Source organism: Leuresthes tenuis, unplaced genomic scaffold, assembly GCF_036924035.1.
Source record: "Leuresthes tenuis unplaced genomic scaffold, fLeuTen1.0.hap1 SCAF_12, whole genome shotgun sequence".
NCBI classification, from domain to species: Eukaryota; Metazoa; Chordata; class Actinopteri; order Atheriniformes; family Atherinopsidae; genus Leuresthes; species Leuresthes tenuis.
In genome coordinates this window covers 26,498,101-26,516,497 of record NW_027325366.1, presented here as the reverse complement: position 1 = coordinate 26,516,497, position 18,397 = coordinate 26,498,101, and the positions used below count along the sequence as shown (strand labels likewise).

The 18,397-nt window shown below is 38.1% G+C and overlaps 2 protein-coding genes across 3 annotated transcripts in view; both read right to left on the bottom strand.

Moving 5' to 3' along the window:
* Nucleotides 1-776: 776 nt before the first annotated feature.
* hnmt (histamine N-methyltransferase) lies at nucleotides 777-8,350 on the bottom strand. 2 transcript variants are annotated; one of them, XM_072397292.1, is made up of 7 exons: nucleotides 8,282-8,350; nucleotides 7,611-7,761; nucleotides 4,915-4,967; nucleotides 4,038-4,145; nucleotides 2,138-2,271; nucleotides 1,869-1,962; nucleotides 777-1,642 (listed from the first exon to the last, which is right to left on the bottom strand). In XM_072397292.1, exons 2-7 carry the CDS (start codon nucleotides 7,745-7,747, stop codon nucleotides 1,290-1,292), a joined length of 879 nt encoding a protein of 292 aa, XP_072253393.1. In that variant the 5' UTR covers nucleotides 7,748-7,761; nucleotides 8,282-8,350; the 3' UTR covers nucleotides 777-1,289. The 2 variants fall into 2 exon arrangements, with proteins under 2 accessions (XP_072253393.1, XP_072253394.1); XM_072397293.1 differs by having other exon boundaries at nucleotides 7,611-7,757; nucleotides 8,282-8,304.
* Nucleotides 8,351-16,028: 7,678 nt separating this feature from the next.
* The window catches only part of thsd7ba (thrombospondin, type I, domain containing 7Ba), a 179,877-nt gene continuing 177,508 nt past the window's right edge, over nucleotides 16,029-18,397 (bottom strand). The window contains exons 26-29 of the mRNA XM_072397299.1: nucleotides 18,020-18,102; nucleotides 17,245-17,440; nucleotides 16,803-16,890; nucleotides 16,029-16,507 (exon numbers count right to left, since the gene is read on the bottom strand). Of these exons, the coding sequence (XP_072253400.1) occupies nucleotides 16,426-16,507; nucleotides 16,803-16,890; nucleotides 17,245-17,440; nucleotides 18,020-18,102 (449 nt within the window). The 3' untranslated portion in view covers nucleotides 16,029-16,425. The remainder of the gene's footprint in view (nucleotides 16,508-16,802; nucleotides 16,891-17,244; nucleotides 17,441-18,019; nucleotides 18,103-18,397) is intronic.

Below are 18,397 nucleotides of genomic sequence, written 5' to 3'. Positions count from 1 at the left end.
TCTGGATGCTTGTTTCTGTCAAACGATATGGCAACACTGATTTTCTTGCATAACTGAACTTCGGCTGAAACAACAGACCCAGTTACTGGGTGTTTTGTAGCACTTTTTCTTCAACCGTCATAGTTAATATATTGCTATCTTGTCATTAGTTATTTCCATCTTTATAAAAAAAACAAAACGTTGAAAAAAAACACCAACTAAAAAAAACAACATAAAGTTAAGTGCAGATATGAATCACTTCTTTTAAATCCGGTGATCTTGTGTAGATTAGTATTATGAGGAGTGATAAATTACTTTACGTGTTTTAACTACAAATATAGCTTGGCTTGCAATGCTCATACTGCCCTCGAGATGGTGCCAACAGTTCACAAATTGGCCTGAAGTCAAACAGCTGCTTTCTACCTGAGTTTCATCTCAGAAATATATTGTGTCAGTTAAAATAGGGACAGTACACATTAATGAACACTCGTGTAAATGTGTCAGATTTTAGCCTTCGGCTAATTTCCATCCGTTGTAATTGGTATGTGGAGTTGGCCTACACATACCAATGAAGAATGCTGTTCAATTCAAAGGACATTTTGTAAGTTATTCTATAGGTTAGAATGTTAGATTTTGTCACGTTAGTGCAACAAATATGTCAGAATGCTGAAATTCCCCAGTCACTCACTGATGAAAGCACAATTAAAAAGTCCAACATTAAAAATCTCCAAAGTAGCTTCCAACCTCCAGGGTCTTGTCTTTAGTAGGCGCTACTCAAATCACTTCTGCAATTAGAATAGGATTGCCGATGCAGTTTTTTATTTGTCAGTTCAAGCTCTTAACGATACAAATAGTACCTACAACCATCTATTGGATACATCTCATATCTAATGCAAAGATACATCAGCTTATTTTAAATGAAAGGCTTAATTCCCTCGAAAAGTTATTCTCCAATTTTCTATTTATTATCAGATTCCAAGCCCGAAAAAAACTACATGATGGTGAAATCTGAGGCTAAAGTCTGTGTGGGAAAATTCGAATTAACAATGAGAATAATATAAAAAAACATACAGTCAGCATGTTCATTTTGCACAATAATTTACAAGATTAAACAAAATGGATAAAAATAATCAGTAACAATCAACACGCATTAGCTACGTATGGACAGGGTAAAGTGTGTGGATAAAGGTTGGTACGACAGTAAAAAAAAAAAGATAAAGCAATGGTCATTCATTGTCTTTATGTCACTGTCTACTTATAAATCTACTACAAATTTAGCAGCCACTATACTAGCATGTTTTTTAAGTTAGCTAATCTATTACGATAACTCCAAGGTTGTTGTTAAAGATAACTTTGCCCTTGTACTCCACACTACAGTCTTCGTGCCGGAGCAACTCCAATACACCGGCTTTCAACTCTGGTGTTGCTGTCTTACTGAAGTCCAGCACCTCAGTGAGAAAATCAAGAAGCAGCTCTCCCTTCTCATCTCCTTCAGTGAAACACTCGGTGATGTCCATCTGAGATGGCAGTTCATAGCTCTGGTAGCTCACTCCCTTGGAGTCCAGAAGGCTTTTGATGTCACCAGTGGTCACGCACTGACTTATTTCTGTGTTACAGAGCTGGTTCCTGTAGGTCCGCCACAACTTTCCCCAACCACTCTCCCCTGGAAGAATTGCCGCAAAAACAAGACTCACATTAGCATTCTTACAAGTACTGACAATGTTTATAGGCAGGTTCTGCACAAGGTAACGTTCACCACAGTCAATTTCATATTCATACAAATTCCTACTCACATCCCCTAACCCTGAATATTGCTCATAGGGATCACTGTTAAACTGGCTTTCATCCCTAAATACAAGTATCAGCAATAGGAATATTAGTCCACTTACCAGACACCAGAATGATAAGAAGCTTCCCATTTTTATTAAGGACACTCTGGAAGAAGTTGATGGTGGCGCCAGGATCCTTCACATAGTACAACATCTGTCGATTTCACCAAGCATAATGAGCTGGTAACTGCATTGATGGAACGTCTAATTATAATGCCATGCAAGACAGATGCTCTAATGGGATTAATTGTTGCAGAGATCCACCTAATGAATATGACCTAGATGCGTCAAAAATACAGTCCAGGAGCTAGAAGCACATCAGCACCAACCTGTATCATGTGAATGAAGTCTGCTTTCTTCGTCATCTTTTTCACTTTCCAGTGCTCCTCAAACTCAGAGGCGGTCATCTTGTTCCACGTGAACTTGATGTAATCCAAGTCTGTTTTTTTCTGTGACACTAAAACTTAAGATAAACAAAAACAATTATTTTAAAAAAATTAAATGTGAGAGAGAGAAAAAAAATACACAAAGAGAGAGAGAGAGAGAGATAAAAATACACATCCACAGAAAAGTTACAATCCCAAAATTTGGAAGTGGTACTGCTGTTCCTCATTGTCTTGAGCACATGTCGCCTGTGCACTTTTTTGCAAAACCATTTCATTAACTTTGTTTTTACAACCACTATATGATAAAGCAGTTTAATGATATGGGGAGAAATGTCATTATGAGATAAAATGTTTTATTTCTCAAGAACGCAGAAAAACCACATCTGAGTTCAGTGCAGTAAAACTTCTTAATCCATATATTCTAACTAATCTGTCTTGTAAAGTTCTTTGAGTAGCTGTGGAAATGCATTTTGTTTTTAACTAAAATTACAGTAAGTGCAGTGCACAGCTAACACAGTGCTGAGTAGATATAACTAAGCAAAATTATGTAATGCTGATAAAAGTGTCAAAGTTTTCAGCAATTTTGTGTCTCGTGTATTAATATCATTATAAAAACTGTATTCTACAAGGTCCCAAAAAAAACAAAAGCTTGTCATCAGCACATGTTTATAACTTGGTTATTTCAGATCATGTAAGTTGCAGCTGATGCTTGTCATGTTGCCTAAGAAATTAGTGTAATTTGCACCTGGAATTTTTGTAATGTTAAAATTCACAAAAAGTCTTCATCAGTTACATTTGCAGCACGAAGCACAAGTCTGGTAGATTTTCTGAGGGCATTATGCTGGCAATGCACTTACTGGTGTGTTTCACCAGTATGGACTTAAATTTTCTTTACCAAAGAGTCTCAGCCAAAGGGTAACAGGTTTATTTTTCACATTCGTAGTGCTGAGGACAACTAGATAACAGAGGACAAAGTTCAAGAGAATTCACAAGGAAAAAGAACACTGACTCCTCCATGTCTGGGCATTTCTGAATGCAGTAAGCTGTCAGTAATGACAGTGACAGTCTATGTTTATTACAAATCTCATACTTAATGTTACATCACAGAATTACTTGAGTTAAAGCTTACATATGACACAATTCTAATTAATGAATTACTTATTACGCAAAAAATAATAAGTAAAATGAGCAATTGAAATGAATATTTTCATCTAAATTTGCGGCCTTTCTGTGAACTGGTCATTCGCAGCGAGGGCAAGTCAAGAAATCCCAAAGGATTTCGACATGCTTTCCAACATTCTTTTGATAATAGTTGTTCTGACAAAGGTGTGAGTCAACAGACACTAAGCCTGAAAATTCAAACAAAGAGATCCACCCACAACAGATATTGTGAAAGTCCAACACTAGCAAGCAGTGGATATTCACTTTTATTTCAACTTTCAATAGTACATCTTTTAAATATATAAGATTTATGAGTGCGTAACTGGAGCCAACAGTTGTCTTTCTGTGCAAAACCCCTGATGACGAAGCAGCAGAAAACGATTCAGTGTTCTAGTCGGACAATTCTGAGGAGTGGATTCTTGCTCACATCAGTTCTGAGACCTATGGTAGTATTGGTGGTTCAAGGACTATTTTCTACTAATAGACGAGGCACCGTATTACTAATTCATTAAAGAGAAAGCCATCGACCGCTTTAAAACAGTTTCAGCATTAAAAATACAATAAAGAATATACCGTTTTCTTTGCGGTTAAATTAAATATTGAACCATATTTTGGAGAGAATGTGAACCTAAAGATGCATTTTGTGCAACATGAGAGAACCGTGTGCCTGTAAAGACTGTACCTTTGTAGTTATGCAGCTGTTGGCTACTAGGCTCCACCACCTCATTTTCCACCGTCACCCCTGGGTGCTTCTGACGGAGCTCAGAGAGCATCTCTAGGTCAATCTCGCCTGAAGGCAGCAAGGAAGGTTTGATTCTAACAATAAAAACTCTATCTTGCAAAGACAATCTTGACCCACTTTCCCCACAGCACCCAAACTACGAAGGAGAAATTTGTCAGTTGAGTTTCATTGCAACATTGCTGGAAATTAAAGAAAGGCATATCTACAAGCACTTTCAGTTTGTAGAAAATCATGCATTTCATGTGACAAATTTAGAGGAAAAGACAAAGCAAACAGAAAACTAGACCAGCGAGATACCACTTTGATACTTATTTTAGCACCATTTAGCACCAGAGAGGAGATATTGTTGTAGCTTTGATTGAGGGTGACAAATTGCCATGTACTGTGCAGAGGAGTACATTAAAGCGAAGGAGCTGATGTGGACATGTGCTGAATCGTTTTTATTAGAATAATACCTTGCAGGGGAGTTTGTAGTCATTTTAATGGATTTTACAGTCCATTAGAAAATCCATTATGACACAGACATGACAGCTCAGGTAAATTAAAAGGATTGGCTTTGACATAAGTAAAGGGTAACAGCACTCTGGGGCATGTAGTGGGCTAGCTCAATAAAAAATAAAAATTAAAAAAACATGACACAATGTGCAGAAAAAACTATATAATGATGAGGTCACTTTCTCAGACTTTCTTTTTCTTGCAGCAGCCAACGCCTCCTCACCTCAGCTGTCTGCTGCAGAGGTTGCCCAGTTAGTTACTGTGTCACACTGCACATAAGGTCAGTTCAGCAGTGATGGTGTCCTGCGGTGTGTATTCTTACCAGCGCCGCTTCCAACTCCAATGACATTCAGATGGGACTTTCCATCTCCGATGCTGAGGGGAGAGTAGAAGTCTTGTGAGAAGCAAAGCCTTGAAATTCACAGCCTCCAACCTGCCAAATGTGGGTCACATTTGTCTGGGCCTGTAACTGTCAGTTCTGCCTGACGCTCTGGAATGTGAGATGTTCTGAACCAGCGAATGAAACATCTACAAATACCAAGGCTTTGATTGTCGCTATGGTGTGCTCTGTCACTCAATGTCTGATTTTTAATAACACGATTACACCTTTTAATTAACTCGTGAATCATATCTCTACAGATTTCTCTCTGATCTGCTTCGTAGGCTGTCAAAGGGAGAAGGGAGCTTGGTTTGGCTCTCTGCAGCATGTCAGTCATCTCCTACAGTTTATACCAAGAGAAAAATAATCCAGGGATCTTGCACATCATTTTTGGCTGCTTATTCTGTACAATTATGTAGTCAATTAATAGATTTAGCAGGTACGGTGACAACAATGACCTTTACATAGTCTGTTTTGGGATAGAAGTAGGAACAACAACAACAACAAAAAAAAACACTGTTGTTTTTTCTGCATTAAAAAGTGAGACATGACAATCTATTTGCATAGGTTATGTAACTTCATGGTCTCTGTGATGCAGATACATCTATTCACATTAATTTTCTCACGTCTCTGTTCTTGTATTTCTTAAAAGGTCTGTGTTTTTTGGAGAACTTATACATTTAAAAACTGAATTATTTTCTTGTGCTGAGCATTGTAACATACTTGATTAAAAAAAATTACGTGAATAAAATTAATTCAACATAATATCTGTATGCCTTCCATTTGAACCTCTGCGTATTTTTCATAAATTGTCAATTACCTGCTAGTGATGTAGAAACCTAACATATTCCGACACTATAAAGACAACCGATGTTGTGGAATACATTTGTCATACGTTACTCCTACATTACTAAATATTGTGGAATGAAACCTGTTCTTAGTGTCACACATCAACTGCTTAAAGTTCAAGAACGTCTCTTGACCTGTGCTACTCCAGTTAATCAGCAACAATTGTGGCATGTCGCAACACAAGTTATAGGTTTATTAGAGTTCATTTCCAAGGCTTTTTAAAAGCCTTTCAGCAGATAAACCTGTATAAGAGATACCCAGTTTTCTGAATTGACTGTTTTTTTCCATCTATCCATTTTTTTAGAATAAGCACATTAAGTTATTGCTAGACAATAAACAGAAGCAAAAGGCATGGTAAGAGAAGCAAGGAGTTGTCAAAAGGAGTACTAGCACTCTGCATTTCACACATTTATTCATTTTACCAATTACATCCAATGCTAATACTAGCTAAATATATATTTAAAGTTTTAAACCTCAAAACTATGCGCTTCTGGCCCATTGCAAAGTACAACAACTTTTGTTTTGCACATTCCCCTGGCCTGAAACTGTCCCGGAGAACCCGGGGACTGAGATACCGCACTTCATAACTTTGGTTTCCAGACTGGTACGACAGTGTTTTTAATTTACTGCACCATGCACCAGTAACTACCCACTATTACGAAAATAAATATATAAACATAAAAAAAGAAAACCAAGACACAGTCGTCATTATGAATTAAGCAAAAACAATAATAGAAACCCTTTGGCAGATGCAACAAACAGCAAAGGGACCCAAGACAATGATATGGGAGGAAGTAAGGAAGAAGCAATCAAGTGGACTTTCAAGTTAGGGACAAGAAAAAACAAAAATGGATTTTACTGCTGGAGAGAGCTAAGAGGAAAAAAAGGATGTCAGATGGATGCAGAGTTAGCTTAATTGCTGTTGTTGGTTACTATTAACTGACTATGTCTCTTTTTCTGTGGCATTTGATGTGCTTGGCTCTGTCTCTGAGGTTGCACCTGTGCAGGTTAAAATTGATGCAAAGATTATGACCATGATCATTTCTCCTGCTCTGCGTAGGCATGTGAATAAGAGTATACTTAAGACATTTACTTAATGCACAATTTTACAACGTCAGAGTGTTCCTCTGTAGTATGTTCACAAGAAACTGAAACTTCATTAAGTTAGCCAGCCCAGTTCTATTTCAGACTAAAAAATAAGTTATTGTCAAGTACAATTGTTTGGTCAGTTCTTTTTTTGTACAACAGAGTAAACTAGAACATTGCATCTTTTTTGTCTTTGAGCATGTTTTATCATAGTAAATAAAACATGCTGTCTTAATATTGTTAGGTTCTGTAATATTACTGTTCCTGGTCTTTTGGCATTTTTAGTGGCTTCTAGAGGTGTCTTTTATCAACTTCTGTAATCTAACAATGACAATATGTCGTAGAAAAAATGCTTTATAATAGTCGATATAATTATATCACTAGAGGGTATGGTGGGTGTACTATCTATTGATCTATAGATAGATAGATAGATAGATAGATAGATAGATAGATAGATAGATAGATAGATAGATAGATAGATAGATAGATAGATAGATAGATAGATAGATAGATAGATAGATAGATAGATAGATAGATAGATAGATAGATAGATAGATAGATAGATAGAATATACTATAAACATTGACACATTTTGTGACGTTTTAATGTGTCAACGTCATCTTGTACAATTAAATATAACAGGCTATCTATGTCAATATTGTGTCCATGTGGATACATACTGGAAACTACACGAAGTGGGTTACCTGGCCAGGATGTCTGGCAGTTTATTGTGGATGAAGTCCCGCATACACTGATGCTCAGAGGAGCGCTCCAGAAAAAGTTGGAAGGCTCTCTGGTACCTGTTGTCATCATTAACCAGACTCTTCAGTGGAGAGGCCATGGTGCATAATCTGGCTTTGAAAAGAAACATTTTTCACTCTAAATACATGAACATATCACGTTTTCTGGCACACGTCGACCCCTTCAAATATCAAGCTTCACCGACACAGATGATAACATTTGTCAAATGGATTTACTGTCTTACGCAAAGTAGCCTACATGTCGTTTAGTGTAGTGTGTTTGAACGTGAATATATTCACAAAGCTAAAATCCAACCCGAGGCGAGCTTCATTCTGTTGTATATTGGCTCGGTTATAGGAACGCTGAAGCTGCCCCTTTCCTGCTTGTTCCTATCTATGCAAACACGACAGACCTGCCTGAGTCTTTACTTAAAGGGAAGCCCTCAACTATAGCGGAAACACAAAGCAACAGGCGGTCTCTCTATGTCTCTCGTCGTGAGCACACCCGGTCAAAAATGCGTGGAAACGCACGCCGTTGCTCCCTCAGTGGAGATCTAAGATCGCGTAGCCTATGATCGCACGTATGTTCCAAGCAGCTGAGAGATAGCGATAAAACCGCGACGAATATCACTTACAAGTGTGCAGCTGCAGGCTGACGTCCGTAAAGGGGAGGCTGGAATGAGCCCTCCCAGCAGTGTCACGGTTTCGCTTTAAGAAGGGCGAAGGATGAAGAGAACACCGCCCAATCCAGCTAGAACAGTTTGCAAGTCATCCAAGGCCTTTGTGTAATTTCAAACTGCCGTGTACAAAAGGTTATTTGATACTTGTGAATATTTGCTTGAAAAAATTCCCTGCAACAAATAGCTATAATAGCATGAATACAATATATAATCAGGGCCTCCTAACCTAAAAAATCTAAATAACTTCCTGTCTGATACTTGTTATATCCTGGTATAGACATGAATTAAAAGTCGAATTTGCTTCAGTGTCACGGGAGATATTTTGATACAATACATCATAGCTATTTTGACGAGAAATTAAAAGAAAAGGAAAAATTCAACTGCCGTGTTATTTGATTTAGCATATTTTTGTAAGACCAGCATAACTGTGAGGTGTGATGCAGGAACATTTGTAATTTTCTCAAAAAATACTTTTTATAGCTTCAAAATTAACAAAAAATATTTGCTTATTTCATTTACAAAATACAGCCCAGTGTCTGTTCACCTCAGACTAAACTTAAAGTTCCTTTATCACTTCCATGAGCTTGTGCCATCTAATCTCTCTGACCTCATTGTTCTCCATTTGCCACCTCTGCACTCTCAGATATAAAGGTTTCAGACTTTGTGTAATAATGAGAGCTGTAGAAAAAAAAATTAGAGCGAGGAAAAGTTACCCCTCTTCTACCAAGATTTGCGTAATTGCCAAGAACTCCCTCGTCCAATTGATGAAATAGATTCTGCGTCTGACTAAGTATGTCTAATTCAGTACCAGATGCTCATTAGAAAAGCCATATTCAAGCCTGTTTCTCTCTCTTTCTCATTCACACACAAGTCTAGCTGTACTCACGCTCAAAACTACTGTTGTACACATGCAAAAAATACAACACTTATAGTTTATCATATTTATTAGTATACCACCACATAGCTCTGTGATGCTGTGCTTTGGCATAAGGAAGCTTTGACCTAAATGTGAACATACAGCCCTGTTCATCGTGACAGTTGTGCTAACCTTTGATTACCGTAGAAATTATAATGTGTGCTTTCTCAGCTAGAGTTTTCAATTTCATATTGTGTTGGGATGTTAACAATAGTTAATACGCTCTTTGGACAAAGTGTAGCAGAATCAGATGGGCTTGTCTTTGAATGAAATTCTTACTTCATAACAGTTGGGGTATGTGAAATTCTAAGCCATCCCCAGTTTCTTTTTTTCTATTTTCCCCTTGTCCTGTCCAGCATTGCGGCAGCAGAACTGTAATCTGAATACCTTTTATGCCCAACGGATTTGCTTTGCCAAGGGAAGCTTTATAAATGTAAAGCTCTCCTTGAAGCCCATCAACTGCCCATTTATTTATTTTTGTTACAATATTAATAGTGCCGAACCGGACCGGGGGACAATGAAAGAGGAAGAGCAAAGAAGAAAAGCCAGAACAAAAATAGAAAGAAAAACCAGTCAACCAGCTGCTACACCTGTAAAAACAAAACAGACGACAATCCACGGCCTCTGTGGAGAATCCCGCCTTAGCGCCACCAGGAGTACCTGAAAGCAGACAAGCAGAGAAAAAAACAAACACATAAACAAGCACAAGTAGCAGCAATCTCATACAACACAACTGTGGATATAAATGACCTGAAACCACAGGATAATACAGTAACTGCTTTGCGAGCATGCTACTGGGCTAATGAATGCATGTGTGAGTGTGTGCGTGTGTGCGTGTGTGTGTGTGTGTGCGTGTGTGCGTGTGTGTGCATGAACATGCAATACACATGGCACAGGACCTACATAATAACCGTGCTTAGTAATGAGTGTATAATTGTACAGAGCCACAATCCACAGAAGCAGGCAGAGAGGGCCAGAAGACCCAGGCCACCAGCAGCCCCAACATAGCACAGAACCCGGGAAGCCCACTGCAGGGACAACCACACATCCACCCAGAAGACCGCAGAGGAAGCCCCCAGAAAGAGCCCCCATAAGCATAGGGCAGAGGCCCCCCGGGAACTAGGGGCAACAGCCCACAGACCCCACCAGGCCCCAGCCGACCAGACATGGGCCATGCACCCAAACCAGCAGAATAACTCATCCTCTTGGCCCCTCCCGCCCCAGGCAGCAACCAGGCAACAGGGGTGTGGGAAGACCCCCTCCCCATCCCCAGTTTCTGGTAGTTCAAATAGTTTGAGAAGAATTAAAGACCAGAACATAAATGTCAGCTTTACTTAAGAAAAACTTGCATCAATGAACCAATTGAAAATCAAATTTTAGAAACTATGAATATTTGTTGAAACATTAAGTTATGTTGTTAGGGTTGTATAATTTTATTGACATACACCTGTTGTCATTCCAAAGGTGTCAAATGCTGCAGTTTGTCAGTAACGTCTCTGATATGATCACAAGGCGGTTATTGGCCTTGCTCTATCTACAGGCTGCAAGGTCTCAATTTATGACCACTTTGGGTCATGTCTGTTTAATATTATAGCGAGTCATATTTTCTGAAAGAAAACATGCCTGCAGAGAGAATGAAAACCGTGACCATCTAATTAGCAATCAACAACAGTAACAGGTAACGTCGGGTGTATTTGGGAAATTTCATACTTACTTTTAAAGTACTGGAAGACTGGAGAGCTTGGTCTTCCTTTGGCATAGATAGCACACAAGCTTTACAGCCATTAAATCAATTTATGATTTATATAAGACATACAACTCCTTTAATTATGATGTCCCGGATGAATTTATGATATTTTATATGAAATATTAAAGGTATTGAAATCAAATCTTTGTGTAAACTGAATTTTGACTGGCGGTGTACGATGGAGAAATGATTTTCTTGCCAGAGCCTTGATCTCATACTCTTGCAGTATTAATCATTTAATTACTTCAGCGTGATACTCCCTTCCCTGCACTTATCCAGCTACATATATTACATGTAAAATGTATGTAATGTTATATTAAATAAATGGAACTAAATTCTTAAATAGAACCTAGCAGACCTCATGTCACCTGCCAGTGAAAAGTGACTTTTAAAGATTACCCTTGAACTGATCGGTAATGTCTGCTTTTCAAGCTGCAACTGAACAAGTCCTCCTTGAACAAGTGTTTTAACAGATAGAAAAAAAAAATATTTGGATAATCTAATGTTACACACAAATGTTACTTCCATTTCAGGTTACTCCCCTTTCTAGCAGTCCTGCAGACAGAACCCTCTCAAAGATTATGCTAATTCCTTTAAATATGTCGTGCAGGGATTCCTGATCAAGACATGTGAAGAGTTTGAAGTAAGAAGTCTTGTGATCCTCCATCAGCCAGTAAAGTCAAAGGTAACTACATGTGCTCTTTGGTCCTCAAGACATTTCATCATTCCTCAAAGATGCTTCAGCCGTTTTACTGATTAATACTGACAGCAAGGATGTCCAACCCAATCGAGCCTTGATGTGAATGTGAATAACCTGAAGGTGTTGAGTCTTGGTCATCCAGAGGTCTATTATACAACCCCAATTCCCAAAAATTGGGATGCTTTGTAAAATATGAATAGAAATACAATGTAATGATCAGAAAATCTTACAAATCAATGTAGTTGTTTTTTCAAAACTGAACACGTTTTAGATAATTTGAATTTGATGGCTGCAACAAGTCTCAAAGAAGTTGGGAGATGGGCAACAAAAGACTGTAAGTGTTACAAAAAGAAACAGCTGAAGGAATATGTTGCAACAAAATAGGCTGGCAACAAGTCAATAACATGATTAGGTATACAAAAAGGCACCTTAGTCTCTCAGATGTAAAGATGAGAGGAGGTTTAGCAATTTGTAAAAAAAACTGCATCTGCCAATTATGGATCAGTGTCCTAATATAACATTTTAAAGACTTTGAATGTTCCGTGATCTACAGTGCATGGCATCATCAAACAATTCTAAGAATATAGAGAGATGTCAGTGCACAAAGGACACGGCTGAAACTCAGTACAGGACACCTGTGATCTTTGGGTTCTCAGCTGGCACTTCATTAAAACAGACACGATTCTGTCATGGAAATCACTGTAAGGGCTCAGGAACACTTCCAGAAATCAGTGACTGTGAACACAATACAAGTTAAAGCTGCATCATACATAGAATAAGCCACATGTGATCATGACCCAAACATGCCATGACCTTCTTTAGACCAAAGCTCATTTAAAATGGACCAAGGCAAAATAGAAAACGTGACCACTGCAAATTTTACATTCTGTTTTTATTTACATTTTACACAGTGTACAACCTTTTTTTTGGAGTTGGGGATGTACATGTACAACAGGAAACCGATGGTCCAAGTTGGATACCTGCTGGTCATTCCTGAGCAAATGTCTTTTTTTTTTTTATTTCCATCTTTCTTTCAGGAATAGAGGGAATACCATACATAGCAGCTGTGATGGTCTCGGCAACAGCTGTTGTTACAAGAGCATTGACTTGTATTTTGGTCTGCCGATAGGTTCATACACCATAGCCTGAGTGGGTGGTTCTTTTGGGACTCTGACTTCTTTTGAGCACCTGGGCTCAATGCATCTACACTATCTATATAAGGCTCAGCACTCAGCAATATCATCATCACCCTGCCCACAGCCACTTTTTGTTTGCAGTTTGGTTTGTTTTACACTTGACAGCACCATATTCCATTGATTATTTGAACTACTGATTTGCTGATTCCTACATGGTTGATAATTTCACACATAGTTTACATTTTTTATCAAATAAATATTGTCTTTTGATGGCATTTTGCATGTCCTTTCCTGTTTTTGTCACGACCTAAGCTGTGTTGTGACAAATTAATATACATGTTCTAATACTTAAACAATAGGAAGTAATATTCATGAAGAATTCAAGAACAGAAGACTTAATACCACAAGAAAGTGATGAACAATTTCATCTGCAGGGATGTCGACGAGCGCATGTTTAATCAGTGATAAATGATAAATATTCATTATTTTAATGGTTATGCATTGTTCCTAAGTGTTTTCCATGAATGTTAATTGTGCGTTCACCTCTGACGAGCTTCAGTTGACCACATTTTATTTGAATGATCCGTCTTTCATGTTTAGACAAATTAAATAAATTAAACCGGAACTGCGACTGTGTTCATAAATCTTCACTAAAAGTGGCAAATATATCTTGAAAGATGATCAGATGAGATGGATTGGACATGACAAGATCAGCCCACGTCTTTACCACAGATCAGATGGCCATGACACAAGCATTTTAATTCAACCTCATCTTAAACAAAAGTGACAGTCTTAAATAAATGAATTAGATGAGACAACATTTTAAACTCTATTTCCCTTGCAGCCCACAATCATCCAGGGACTATTGGACTGGGAAACTGACCGGAGGGCAAGATGAATCTTATTCACTGCTTATCTGTTCTGGGCTTTGCCTAGAAGCCTGCAGTAATTACAATTTAGCGTGACTCGAAAGTCAAGGAGCATCGAGGAAGATCTTGGCAGGACTAGAGCATCTCTTTCAAAAAAGTTCTTCTCGTTTTAAACCTTGAAGGTGTGCCACAAACAGGAAGGAAACACTGGGCTTTTTTTTTCTCCACATGGTTCAACAATTTATTTGCACTTTTGTCCAGTTCTTCATGTACACACAATAGAAACACAAATAGCATGATACTGTAAACAATGGGTGAACATTCCTTTAGATTTCTGGGACATCTCCCAACAGAGTTATTTTATGCACCCAAGGTTGGCCCTTCTTTGTGTTATAATAAAAATGGGACTAGATAACTGATGATATATTATCTTGAAATTGCAAATATTTCACAATTGGGTGTTTTATTTATTTATTTTTTTTACCAAACATTCACCATGTGTGCTTTTTGTTTGCCAAATATTAGAAACACTGCCTAGAAGAAACTACGCTAAAATGTTTGGCAACATTTGAAATAAGAGTCTTTGCAAGGCCACTTGGAGCACTTTCTGCTGAAAAAGAGATCAAGCATGCCTACATACAGTCAGCTGTTGGAACAGAGTTGTTAAAACATGTTACAACCATATTTGTACAACCATAAAGATAATAAAGTTACTGATTAGATACATTCAGAAGGACGTCGGATAACACAACACCTTCAAATCTTCAGTTTGTGGAGGCAGAATGAGCAACAGCATAAACTCTGGTAAGCACCAAAATCTCCAATTATTCAAAACTCATCTCTTCACTGGGCTGAAGGAATAATGCACTGAAGGATAAATGTCTAAATTAGACTACAGTCACAGAAGTTTATCATTAAATTTGAGCTTTTGGGCTATGGCGATTAGGGGTGTCATGATATAGCCATATTGACAATAATCGTGAAAATAAAAGATCAAAATATCCATATTGTGTGGATAACACACATAATGTCACCTTTTGATCTAAGCTGAAAGAATAAAAACAAGATCGCTTGAAGGATTTTTTTTGACAAATTTGCACCATTCTATTCTAATATATGTTAAAAAAAAACAAAAGAAAAAACAAAGACAAATCAGTCTGATAGCAACGTAATATTTTTTACTTTTCTACAGAGTTTTGCAACAATATCGTTATTGTCAATGATTTTAGCCATGATAATCATATTTTGAAAATTCTATATAGTGTGGCAGTCCTAATGGTGATAAAAATCAGCGATGATTTGAACAGTAAGTGGAAATATGCAAAATAAGAAAATACCCAGCGCTGAAAAACACAAAACTTTATAGAGAACTGAAAATTAAAGAATAGCCCAGATAATTAATATGTTCTCAGATATATTTGGCATTTGCAATGTTTCATGTTCAAAGCCCTGTTGTATTGTGCAAAAATACAACAAAAAAAAAAGAAATATGTAATGGTGAAGAAAACTTTGTCAAAATTATTCAGTGCCAACTGGCCTTGCTTTTTGATGTGAGGTAAAAAAAAAAAAGTTTAAAACCAAAACCAAGTCTGACATCTTTGAAAAAAGTCCATGAAAAAGGTAATTAAAATCATACTTTCATCATCAAAGACACTTTGTGTAACCCGGGGGAAAAATCTTCATTCCTGCCCTCTTGTGTGTTTTGATGATCGATGCTGCTTTGTTTTGCATCCAGTGAAAACATGTACATGAGGTATGATTTTTATCATGCTGGTATTTGAAAATTTGATTTGCCTTAAAGGTCTTTGTGTGTTGTTTTCTGAAAGCCATTGCACCTGGCACTACAATGGTGCCTCAAACATTGTTTAGGTCGTTGCTTCATTTCATCGACGGTGGCCGAGCATCTTCTTGGGGAGGAGAAACAACTGTATCACTGTATGATTAAACTCAAGGCAGGCTCGCTTTTGGTTTCCACATATACATAACATATGGCATCATCGACAAAACACAATCGGACAGCAAAAAACTTGCATTACAGTTGAAACACTAGAAAAGTCATTTGAAAGAAAAAAAAACAGAATCAGCACTAACGTAGTGCATAAACCATCTTGTTTATTTAGAAATTCAAATAAAAAATAAAAAGAAAAAGGCTGTTTAGTTTACCCAAAGGCCTTTTGACGTTTCCTTTCACAAAGATCCCGTACTGATCAGAAAAATTCAAATGTTCTATCTATGGGCCTTTGAATATCATGAGTGACTGCAGAATCAAGATAGTCAGTCTTCCTCAAAATACAAGACCTAAAAAAAAAAAAAAAAAAAAAAAAAACACGCCCCAACCCTGGGAAAAAAAAGGAAAAAAGAGTGGTCCCCCTGATTCTTGAAACACTAAAACCTTCAAAATCAACACTTAGTCTTTACAGTTCTTGCCTTCTTGTTTTGGGATTTGCAAATGGTGCTTCAATTGTGCGTTCATGTTGCAAGCACTTAAAATAACTAGAGGTCCATGTCTTGCTCTCGCCTTGACTGGCTTTGGTTCTGCTTCCTCGAGCTGGCTGCAACCAGCTACATCATCCTACATCACCCTTCATCACCTGTCTTCTAGTTGCTCAACTTCTTTTTTTTGTTATATCCAGCACTCAACTAAAACATGTCAGCGGTATGTGCCGGATAAAGCCTGCTCGCGATCTCAACACAGCCAGGATTCACATCCTTGTGAGGTATAGCACCCTGGTTACATATCCATGTCACCATCGTAGGCCAGAGTCAAGGGCTTCTGTGGTGGAGGAGACGTCTTCGTGTTTGTGGATGGCTGACTGAAAAACAGGCAGAGAGAAAAAAGAAAAAACTAAGAATGCATGTGGCTTGGTAGCACAAGGCAGCCCGATTTGAATCCAGTCTTTCTGGAATTCTATTATCTGATAACAGCAGCACACAGCAGGCAAAATATTGTGGTTAATAGAACTCATATTCGACAGGGTTCTATTCACTGAAATAAATTTCTTCATTCTGGTCTCATACGAAAAGTCTGCGACCAGGCTTCTGTTTTTGAAATCATGCATTGTGAAGAATCTCTCAAGATTATATAAATACATATTATGCAGTACGTACCAGACCATGAATGATAACGCAATGATGAAGAGTATTATGATGAATCCAACGACCGTCACAGCGTAAACCCACAGCTTTACTCTTCCATCTGTGCAATTAGAAAGAAGTTTCTAAAACAAAATTCTAAATACATTTTTTGTCTACATCTCTTGTCTGAATATCTTCAAAGCTTTTCACCCACATTTCAGAATAACAAAGTAGGTTTATTGTCTCTTCAAGCACACAGGATAAGACTGACAAGAAATTCTAGGCAGTTTTGTGGTTCATGAAGGTTTTTTTTTTCTTCTTCCTTCAATCTATAATGACGAGCCCAGTAAAAACATTGACCTAGAATGATTTTTTCCCCCAGCCCATTGATCTTAGAGCTACAAAGGCAATTTCAAAGGCAAGAACAATCTGAGGCATGCTGGCTGAGCCATACATGTGATTTCCATTTCAGTACCTGGGCCAACGGGTCGTAAGGTCCACTCGCTGAATGGGTCACTGGCCTGAGGTGGTCCAGGTTTTAATCTGCCAGAGTTGGTTTTCACATCGGCTTTTTTGCTGATGTCCATCCCTGGGGTTCTTGTGCAGTAGTCCAAGAAGCCATGCGAGGTCATCACTTCAGTGTAGCCTTTCTCACAACCGCACACTCCACTCTGTATGAAGAAGTAAGAACGTTTAAACCCAACAGAACAATTACTACAATGGTTACTTCCTTATTCCAATTCCAACAAAATGCTACTGACAAGAGTTCAACAGGCATTTGGGTGACATTTCTACTCTTAACAAGGTTTGTTTTTTTGTAGATTCTGACATTTAGCTGTGCACCTGGGGAGGGGGGGGGGGGGGGGGGGGGGCTAGATTATGCTACTCTACCTGTTTTAGGACTGATGACAACATGCCCCAAGTCAGGAAAAAAACAGACACAATTTAAAAAAGCTTAAATGCAGTTACATGTGAGTACTCTAAGGGGCAGTAAAATGTCAAGGTATGGCTAGTCTTTGTCATTTTAGTGTAACATGTTTGAAGTCCTGTCCCCTTCCCTAACACACAGGTGCAGTCCTTATTTGACACAGAGCCCACAGTTATTGGTATTAATCTGATAGGCTTTTAATGACCTGTCGTGGGAAAATAAAAATGCCATTAGTCAAAATCCAACTAGAATGCGAGCAGGAAACAGCAAAAGCAGAATTACAGAGATCACAGCTCCCTGATCAAAAGCACAATGATCTTACCGGTGTGCAGTGTGAGAACGGTTTTGTGCACGGAGGATGGCAGTGTCTGAGTGTGGTTGGCCTTTTTTGTAAGAAACAACCCCCTGGAGAAAGACAACACATTTTCAGTTCTGTTCCTTTTAGCCATTGATCACTAAATTAATGTTCTGTCACACCTGATTAATGGGCTCAGTGGCCTATCAGGGTCCCTAATCAATTGGCAAACATTTTAATTCCACCATAGAAAATTGCATGTCAAAGAGTATCAAACGATAATGCCTTGGGCTCTTCTCTAAAGAGGGAGGTTGTTCATTCTGGATTCATATTTGCCAAAAATACTTCCCAACAGCGATCAGATCACATTCGCCCACTGTTTACAGCACATCAAGCCTGCCTAAA